Genomic DNA, 10,557 nt, shown 5'->3' with positions numbered 1-10,557 from the left:
TATAAAATGCCATGTAAGTGTTTGATGACTATATTTCGATATGGTTTTATCACGCGCTTCTGCTATGAACGCCTTCATTTCAGATCGTAATGATCGAGAAGCTCCGACAAAATTGGTGCCGTTGTCGGAGTACATGTTTTTCGGACATCCTCTTCTACCAACAAACCTAGCGAATGCTGCCAGAAAGGATGGGGTGCTGAGATCGCTTGTCGCTTCCAGGTGAATTGCCGTAGTCGTAAAACAAACGAAAAGGCAAACGTAGCCTTTGGAAATGCGGCAACCGCGGCCGCGATAGCTCTTAATCTCAAAGGGCCCGGTAAAATCGACACCTGTGTTTGTAAACGCACGCGAGAATGTTGTGCGTTCTTTCGGTAGGTTACCCATAAGTTGGGTTTGTGACCGTTTCTTATGGATAGTGCAGACTTTGCAGTTGTGGATGACGGACCTGATCATGTTTTTGACTCGGGGAATCCAATATTGCGTCCTAATGAGACGCAACATTAGTTGGTTTTCCCCATGCAGAGAAATCTCATGGACATACTGGACAAGAAGGCGAGAAAATCTACAATCGTATGGAAGGATAATTGGATGGCGCTCATTATAGGCCAGATCTTGAGACGCGCCGAGGCGACCACCCATCCTCATGATATCATCTCTATCGAGAAATGGATTAAGGGGCAAAACTTCACTCTTCGCATCGATGGATTCCCCGGATTTCAATTTACTATACTCCTCAAAGTAATGTTGCTTTTGACAGATTTTTATCAAGCGTTGAGTCGTTGTTTTAATTTCATCAGCGGAAATTAAAGAAGTCTCGGCTCGAAACGAAGCTCTTGTTTTTGGATGGGTTCTTTGAAAAAATCTTATAATATATGATAAAACTCTCAAAGCCCTAGGCAATCCTGAAAATCTATCTAAAATATTAGTTGCATTATGTATTTTAGTTGCTGCGTGCACATGCACCCTCTTTTCCTCGACTATTGTGTTGTAGTTTGCCTCTTGTACAGGCCATTTAGTTTGGTCTTCTTGTAACCAAGAAGGTCCCTGCCACCACAAGGGATTGTCAACCAATTCGTAAGCAGGCAGTCCTCGGCTGGCTAAATCTGCTGGATTTGATGCCGAATCCACATTCAGCCAGTTCTTATTACCAACTTTTTCTACTATTTTTGTTATCCTGTGGGCGACAAAGGTCGACCACGAACAAGGCGGCTTTCGTATCCACGCGAGAACGATTGTTGAGTCCGTCCACAGGTGTGCTTTTAAATGTCCCAAGTCAAGATTTCTCAGAACCGTCTCGATGATTTCTGCAAGCAGTACGGCGCCGCAAAGTTCCAATCGAGGTAATGAGATAGTCTTTACTGGGGCTACTTTTGTTTTTGCCAAAAGTAGACTTACGAAAACTTTTGCATTTTGTGTAACGCGCAGATATACAGCAGCCGCATACGCTTTTTCCGATGCGTCACAGAAGCCATGTACTTCGACGTCATCTGTTGGTGAGAAATGTACCCATCGAGGTATTCGTATGTTATCGATCTCATTGTAATGTTGTGTAAAATTTTTCCAGCGATCCAGGGTAGTTGGAGTTACGGTTTCATCCCAGTCCGTGCCTTCCAGCCAAATACCCTGCATTAGTATTTTGGCTACGATTATGATGGGCGCGAGCCACCCCAGGGGGTCGAAAAGTTTGGCGATAGCTGATAATATCGCCCTTTTCGTTGGATTATCGCTTTCTTCTAATGGTCTCGCCATAAAATAGAATAAATCCGTATGGGCGTTCCATCTTATGCCGAGAGCCTTCACTGCGCTAGTTTCTTCGAATTCAAGAAAATCTTCGGTTAGTAGATTCATTTTTGGAATGTCTTTCAGTAAATCTTCGCAATTGGCAGTCCATTTTCTTAATGGAAAACCGGCTGACTCTAACACTTGGGTTATTTCATCTCTGGCATTTATCGCAGAGTCAATGCTGTGTCCTTCCGCTAGAACGTCGTCGACGTACATGCATCTTCGTAAAATATTGGATGCTATCGGAGAGGAGTTTTCCACATCATCAGCTAGTTGTAAAAGTGTCCTTATTGCCAAGTAAGGAGCACAGTTAACCCCGAAAGTGACCGTCTTCAGCTCGTAAAGACTGATCGGTTCGTTCGTATTGGTACGAAAAACTATGCGCTGGAACTTAGTGTGATTGTCATGCACCATAATTTGCCGGTACATCTTCTCGATGTCGCTGTTGAAGACGTATTTATATAATCTCCAACGTAGGATTAATATGGGAAGATCCGCCTGGAGTACTGGTCCTGGGAGCAGTACATCATTGAGGCTTACACCATTTGCCGTCGGACTTGAGGCATTAAAAAACCACGCGAAGTTTTGTTGACGTGCTTTCTGCCTTGATGACCGCGTGATGAGGCAGGAAATAGTTGTCGGAGGACTCTGCTGGTATATTATTTATTAGCTTTGACATATGCCCTAACGATTCGTATTCCGATAATACCCTGTTATATTCCTTTTGTAGTCCAGGATCCTTGGCCAATCGCGTCTCGTGTCGGAAAAATTGTGAGCACGCTCTTTTTAGGGAGGGTCCTAGGCAGACATTCTCTGGAAAATCCTGCCTGAATGGTAGCGAAACTACATATTTCCCGTCTTGGGTACGTTGAGTTGTATTCTTGTACAACTCCTCACAGTACTTGTCTTCCTCACTTAGGCTTTTGCTTTTCGGCAGATCCTCTACTTCCCAGAACGCAGTAAGCTGCTTATCCAAGGCGACTTCGCTAAAGTATGAAGCAATATGGTTGGTTGCACTTGTTGCATCTGGGCGGCCGGTTAATATCCAACCGAACACGGTTTCTTGGGCTAGAAGAGTATTAAGTACATTTTTCTTCAAGCCGCTCAAAATGATTTCTGGATAAATATCTCCTCCAAGCACAAGGTCCACTTGCTCATTAACAAAGAACCTTTTATCGGCCAAAACCAAATCTGGGAATGCTTGTTTAGTTTCAGCGCTAATATGGGTAGTTGGAAGATTTCCAGTTAGTTGTGCTAAGACAAGCACAGTGGTTTTCGACCGGAATAATGGATCAATCGGTGACCGTATTTCTATATTGCATGCTTCTTTGACCTGCGCCGATATGGAATTTGTGATGCCGGAAACTTGGGCATGCAACCTTTTGGATGGCAGGTTGATTCGGCGTTTGAGTCTTTCCGTTATAAAGGAACACTCAGACCCGGAATCAATAAGAGCTCTTGCAGAAAAATCGGTTCCATTATAATGTATATTTACGTGCGCTGTTCCTAGGAGCACACCAGTATTTGAATTTGCAAAACAAGACTTGACATTTTTGTCCCCAGTTGAATTTGGTTTTCCTGTCTTGCGTCTTGTTTGTGCTTGCTTCGACGTAGATGCTCGATTACCAGTTGAGCTTGGCGGCATTTGGTGCGCTGTAGGCTTTTGCTGGTCAGTCTCCAGGTGCAGGAGCGTGTGGTGTCGGGAGTGGCACTTGCTGCAATTAAACGAGCATGTGCATCTTGACACAGTATGTCCAGACTTAAGACAGTTCAAGCAAGAGTTATTGTTTTTCATGAACTCTATTCTTTCAGATGGTGTCATCTTTAAGAAGCGGGAACAGCTGCGTAACTTGTGCTCATTGGACTGGCACATTATGCAAGTGAACTTGGTCACGCTTGCTTGGAAAACGCCAAGTCGTTTTGGGGAGGCTTCTGCTGGTTTGTGTGTCTGTGGCTTTGGCGCTCTCACAGCTTTGGAATTTTTTAAGCCTGATAAAGTCTCCAGCGTTTGAAATCTGTTGGATAGGAACTTGTCCATATCCTCCCACTTTGGTATATCATTTTTGTGGTCTATGGTTTGTTCACATAGAGCCAGCGTACTTTCTGGAAGTTTGGTGGAGCAGAGGTAGACTATAATTGCATCCCAGTTTGAAACGTTAATTTGGTGACTGTTTAGGGACGATAAGCAATTATTTATATCCCGCTGCAACCTTTTTATTGAGCTACCACACTCATTTTCCACTGAATTTAAATTGAAAAGTATTTTCAGTTGTGTATTTACGAGGATACGCTTGTTTTCATATCTCTCGCATAAACTTTTCCAGGCTGTTTGGAAGCCTTCGTTTGTGAGTGGACACTTTCTCACGATGTCTTTGGCTTCCCCTTGAGTCTTTTGGTTGAGATGAAATAGTTTCTCAACCGGAGTGAGGCGCTTGTTAAGGATGTATATGGCCGTGAACATATCACGAAATGATGGCCATGACAGATAGTCACCCTTGAACACATCGGTATCACACGGAGGTAGGTGGATATTGTGTTCACGGACCGACTGATCCTGTACATCCTTTTCTGCGTTAACAAGCGTTTCGGACTGACTCGCCATGGCAGACATGCATTTAACATAGCTAGCGAACGAGCTTTTATGTTTTCTCCTTATGGCCTTAATGTCTTCTTTCGACAACCCTTCTCTGTTTATTATAGTATCATACCCTTGTTTAGTTTTTTCCCACATATCTTTCAGTTCGTCTTGCTGTATTGCAAGACCATGTTTATTTTGCTCTGCAGGTGGCGTGCTGCTAAAATCGGATTCAAATTCGATTATTGCCTCTGCCAAACGAATGAACGACTCCATGTTTAAAAATGGTACTTGAATTAAAATCAATCACAGATAAATTCGACGATGTGCTTTAATATGTGATAGCAACCTTACTCTTAAACAAAAATAAATGCTTAGATTATCGAATTTGTTCGCCAAGTATTCAATAAACGAAAGTTTCTGCCGCTGAAAAAGATACCAACTCTTGTGGTCGAAACGCCAAACAAAAGATATAATTTCCGGAATTGAAGAAGTAGCCGTTATATTTATATATAAAATAGTTATGGTAAAACTTTATTTAACTCAATATATTTCTCTCTTTCAATTATCAGGGATTGGTATATATAAAAGCTGTATATATGCTGTATATATAAAAAAGTGACTCGCCACCCAACTGCTATTAAGTATGTGTGTAATTTGCAAATACATTCACAAGACAATAATAATACTCGCAAATTAATACTGCAAGGGATCCACACGCAGAAGTGATTTTGTGAAGAAAGTGCAATTGTTAAAGGCAAATTACCGTGCACGTTTCAAACAAAGAGGTTATGTGTCCTCCGACGATCAGTGATTATAATGTGGTTCGCGAATTTATTGCAACTATTGCCGCACAAGTAATAATACGTTTTACTAACAATAAAAATTAAATCCGTGGTGAAGTAATCAAAAGACCGGCAGAGTCAATTACATATATTACAAATGAATTGCAACTGATAACCTCTTTTCACTGTCGTTTATGTGTGTATGTGTGTGTATCTTCACTTGTCTGTTACCAGCCGTGGACAGACAGAATCGGTTCGGGAAATTATTTGAACTAATTGAATTAAACAAATAATATCAACGCAACTGAAAATTAATTGACTGCAATTGAAAATGTGCACTTTGCAACCAATCTGAGCCGTCTTTGTCACTCGCGGACAGACGGAATTAGCTCGTTTGGTAATTTTAAAAGCTATGCACAAATTTTCGCTCCTCACAAAATCACCCGCGTGAATCTCGTTTGCAATTGCGTGTGTTTTCTATGCAATATAAATATAGCACAATTGCTCACAAAATAAATAGATGTATGATGTTTTATTTTTTTTTTTTTTTTGAAAGTGCACTTGAATATGTGTGTAACCACGTACCTTGTTTCGTCGGTGACTTTGGTGTGAGGAAGCTCAATAGAAAGTGGTATTTGTTGATTGATGCACAGGTGCGGTTTGTGATGTCTTGGTTAATTCGCTTTTGTGGCAAACTCGCTTTGACAGTGGACTGTATTTCTGTGGTTTCGCTGGTACTGCAATGGTCACACGGTCCCAAAATGGCGCTTTGGATATATTTAGTGTTAGTCGGACGGCTCCGAAAGGACCAAAATGTAAAACCCCGGGCGTCGCAAGGTTCGCAATTGGACGCACCAGTGTTTTATAAGATGGAAGAAAATAGAAAAAATAGTGAAATAATGGGTTTAGTATTTGGTAACGTTTATTTTAATCAACTATTTTCGACAGTGATATATATATATGTATGTGTGCATACACAAATGCGTTTTTGATTACCTGTACGAAGTGGCCTGGTAGCTGCGTGGTGTCCTCGTTGATCTCCAAACAGAAGTGAAAAATATAATTTTCGGTTTCTAAGTTTGGACCGCCGGACAATAACTGACGTGAAGGGGAAACTTAACGAAGGTTCATTGTCCGGCGGGATACATTAGTTAACGGCTTAGCTGTTGTTAATATACACGAGCATGTATGAGTGTATATACATGTACATATGTACATATGCCAGCATTAGGGCGGTTCACCAAAAGTACGAAAAACTATTTAGGCTGAAGGCCTGAACACCAAGCAACTAGAAACCCCAGGAAAACTGACTGGGAGCGATACAGCGAAAATTTAAAATCAAACTTGACTGAAATACAGTCCAAGAACAGGCACGTCGATCAAATGAGGTTAGAGAACACCGTTAACAAACTGAATGGCACCATAATGGATGCCTTTCACTCCAGCTGCCCTGAGGCGAAACCAAAGGGAAGGCTCAGCCCAGCTGGTGGTCTCGGGAGCTCAGAAAGCAGGTACGAAAACTTTTTAACAGGGCAAAGCGAACAGGGCTTTGGGCGGAGTATTCAGCCAGTTTAACTAAGTACAGTAAAGAGATCAGGAAAGCCAAACGGGCAGCTTCAGGAAGTTCTGTGAGGACATCACATCGACTCCTGCGGCCGCTAGACTACATAAGGCCCTGGCAAGGGATCATACTGACACCAAACTAGCAATACGGCTAGCTAATGGTACCTACTCAGAGAACGAAAAAGAGAGGGCGCTTGCCCTGCTCTCGGCCCACTTCCCGGATGGCACTCCGGCCACGAGGGAGGTACCATACCAAAGAACTAGGTCATCCCCTGCAGACTGGAAGCTGGCCAGAATACTAATCACCCACCGATCGGTCTGCTGGGCTTTGGACTCCTTTGATCGGTACAAATCCCCTGGGATGGATGGCATCTCTCCAGTGTTGCTGAAGCAAGGTAAGGAGTTCCTACTGCCACACCTCGTCAACATCATGCGGGCGAGCTTAGCGCTTGCCCATATCCCCGAGGCGTGGCAAAGAGCTCGGGTTATATTTATCCCGAAGATAATTAAGAGAGACTACTCTCTCGCTAAGTCCTTCAGGCCGATAAGTCTTACCTCCTTTCTGCTAAAAGCAATGGAGAAGGTCATCGACCATGAAATTAGGAACAACACCCTTAAGGTAGCGCCTTTGCACCCCGACCAACATGCCTACAGAGTGGGCAGGTCCACGGACACTGCACTATACGCCCTGTCCACGGATATACAAGGTGCTCTTGAGTGTGGGGAGACAGTACTCTGTGCCTTCATCGACATTGAGGGGGCGTTTGACAACACCTCTCTCGGTAGTGTCGACCGGGCGCTTTAAAAACGTCACGTACAGGCAACCATCCGTAGGTGGATAGTCAGGTTACTCAACACATGGATAGCTGAAACCGACATCGGGGACGGCGTAGTACAGCTACAAACTACAAGAGGTTGCCCATAGGGAGGAGTTTTATCCCCTCTTCTGTGGAGCTTAGTTGTGGACGAACTTCTACAGATCCTCACTGATAATGGCATCCGTTGTCAAGGTTATGCGGATGACATTGTGATTATTGCCAGGGGGAAGTTCGTGAGCACTCTATGCGATATAGTTCAAAGGGGACTAAACCTTGCGAGAAGCTGGTGCTTGAGTATGGGCCTGAGCATCAACCCCTCCAAATCCGTTATCGTCCCCTTTTCTAGAAGAAGAACACTCCCAGGTATGAGGAACATCACTTTGAATGGGGTCGCCGTCAACGTCGCCACCGAAGTCAAGTACCTAGGACTAACACTAGGTTCCAGGCTTCTGTGGAAGGCGCATGTCGACGCGACCACATCCAAAGCCACGAAGGCACTAATGGTTTGCAAACGTCTGGCTGGGAAGTCTTGGGGCTGCAGTCCCAAGATCCTAAGATGGATGTATACCATGATAGTTAGACCAATAGTTACTTATGGGGCAGTGGCGTGGGTATCGAGGACCACCCTCGCAACGGTGAGACAATCCCTCGCTAAGCTTCAACGTCTGGCGTGTGTAGGCATTACGGGGGCAATCCGCACATGCCCGACGGCGGCGCTAGAGGTGATTCTGGAGCTCGAGGCGAACTCTATTGAACTTCGCAAGAGAAGGCTTTGGTAAAGGTAAAATCCTACCATCGAGGTACAGGGACAAGCTAGGCTCCCAAATTCCATTAGCTCTGTTCCCCAGAGACGACAGGCCCAAACTAGTTAGCTTTGACAGAAGATTCAAAATAGCGCTTTGCACCAAGTCGACTTGGAGCACCTCTTTTTTGGAGAGGCAGATACAAGCGAGCTCAATGCAATGGTACACAGACGGCTCCAAAACTCCCGAAGGTATTGGGGCAGGCGTTCATGGGCCAAGGCTAAAGCTTTCGGTACCCATGGGCGTATACCCAAGCATCTTCCAAGCGGAAGTCTATGCCATAAGTCTGTGTGCAGAGATTAACCTGCGTAGGAACTATCGCAATGAAAGTATTTTGATCATGAGCGACAGCCAGGCAGCACTCAAGGCCCTATTATCATTTGAGGTCAAGTCCTCTCTGGTTCTTGAGTGTATTGATAAGCTCAACGCCCTGGCGGAGTACAACGACATCCAATTAACTTGGGTGCCAGGTCACGTAGGAGTTCTCGGCAATGAGGAAGCAGACCGACTAGCTAGGAAGGCAGCCGCCTCGTTGCCTATAGGGCCTGAGCCCTTCATAGCGATTGGACCTAGTACAATAAAGGAAGTGCTCAGGAAGGAGAGTAACACAGTAAGGAATCAGCACTGGCGTAACACGGCAGGCCAACGCCAGGCTAAAAGCCTACTGGGAGGTTACAACCATACAAAGTATAGAGCAATTATAAACCTTCCCAAAGAAAGGGTAAGGATATTGACAGGCTTTCTGACGGGTCACTGCAGACTGAGAGGTCACCTGCACAGGTGGGGGATCTGGTCTAACGACCTATGTCGGTTCTGCGATGTGACTGAGGAGACCCCTCTGCATCTGCTTCGCGAATGCGAGGCAGTTGCGAGAAGACGGGAGAGACACCTAGGCCAACTCTGGCCAAGCGATGAAGTCTTACAATCGCTAGCCCCCGGAGATCTCCTTAAATTTTTGGGTTCTCTGGGACTAGATGAGGTACTCTAAACAGTCGAGGGCACAATAGATCATTTGGTCGCAGCGCATACCTCTACTTAATCTATCTATCTATCTATGCCCCAAGCAAACACCAGGGGAAGACTGGTCCTTGAAATGGCAGCCCACATCGGCCTGACCATCCTCAACACCGGAACGACCCCTACATATCGGAGGCCGGATTTTGGATACTCTATCCCTGACATAACCCTGGTCTCAGAAAGCCTTCTTCGAAGGGCTGACGGATGGAGAGTGATGGAAGACCTGAGTGGTAGCGACCACAACTACATCAGCCTCCAAGTCACTGACACAACGCGAGGGCAAACACGTAGTATCCCTCGCAGGAAACCAGGATGGAACCCGTCTAGGGTCGATGTTCCCAAGTTCGATACATCACTCCTAGCAGATTCCCAAGGTATTTCACCCACAACGGGAGAGATCCACAACAGGGAGTCTTGTACTAAGCTGGTTGAAGATACCATGCGCTGCATTCACCGGGAATGCAAAGCCTCAATGCCACAGAGGAGAGCATGGTCAGGTAAAAATCAGGTATACTGGTGGAATGACCGAATTGCAGAGCTGCGAGGGGCCTGCCATAGAATGCGGAGACTCGCAACGCACGCTCGTGGCAGACCTGAGGTGCTGACAAGAGCAGCAGCCTACAAAAGCGCTAAGAAGGCACTTGGGGCCAAGATACAGAGGAGTAAACGGAATTCGATCCCTGGGGCCAGGGATACGAAATAGTGATGAAAAAGTTCCATACATCATCGCAAGCGATGGATGAGGCCGGAGTTAAGAATATAGTGGATGCGCTATTTCCCACACACCCACTAAGAGCAGATACAGTGTTCGTCGAGGAACAAGCCGAGGCACTACTCTTTTCGACAGACGAGCTGAAGCTAGCCCTGTGAAAACGAGCCCTGATCTCCTGCTTAACATGTACAACAGCTGCCTTAGGGCCCAGGTCTTCCCAAGCCAATGGAAGAAGGCGAGACTGGTGCTTATACCCAAGAGCAAAGGGGACCCAAACTCTCCTTCATCCTTCCGGCCACTCTGCATGCTAGACACAGCAGGAAAAATGATGGAGAGTCTGCTCAAAATACGCTTGACGTCAGCCATAGAAAGCGAGGGAGGCCTTTCACCCCGACAACATGGCTTCAGGAAGGGACACCCAACTATAGGAGCAATTGGCGAAGTGGTGGAGGCGATACATAAGGCCGAAGAAGCCTGCCACCAGGCGCGGCCAATAGTGCTG

General features: G+C 45.4%; 2 protein-coding genes across 2 annotated transcripts in view; both read right to left on the bottom strand.

Moving 5' to 3' along the window:
* Positions 1–2,347: 2,347 nt before the first annotated feature.
* On the bottom strand, positions 2,348–4,633 carry LOC118736147. The gene has a single exon (XM_036466245.1). It carries the CDS (start codon positions 4,631–4,633, stop codon positions 2,348–2,350), a length of 2,286 nt encoding a protein of 761 aa, XP_036322138.1.
* Positions 4,634–7,678: 3,045 nt separating this feature from the next.
* Positions 7,679–10,557, bottom strand: part of LOC118736146 — a 7,879-nt gene continuing 5,000 nt past the window's right edge. The window contains exon 2 of the mRNA XM_036466243.1: positions 7,679–7,765. Within this exon, the coding sequence (XP_036322136.1) occupies positions 7,679–7,765 (87 nt within the window). The remainder of the gene's footprint in view (positions 7,766–10,557) is intronic.

The sequence above is a fragment of the Rhagoletis pomonella genome, unplaced genomic scaffold, assembly GCF_013731165.1.
Source record: "Rhagoletis pomonella isolate Grant_MI unplaced genomic scaffold, Rhpom_1.0 Rhpom_scaffold_00003, whole genome shotgun sequence".
Taxonomy (NCBI): Eukaryota; Metazoa; Arthropoda; class Insecta; order Diptera; family Tephritidae; genus Rhagoletis; species Rhagoletis pomonella.
This window is presented reverse-complemented; position numbering and strand designations above follow the sequence as displayed.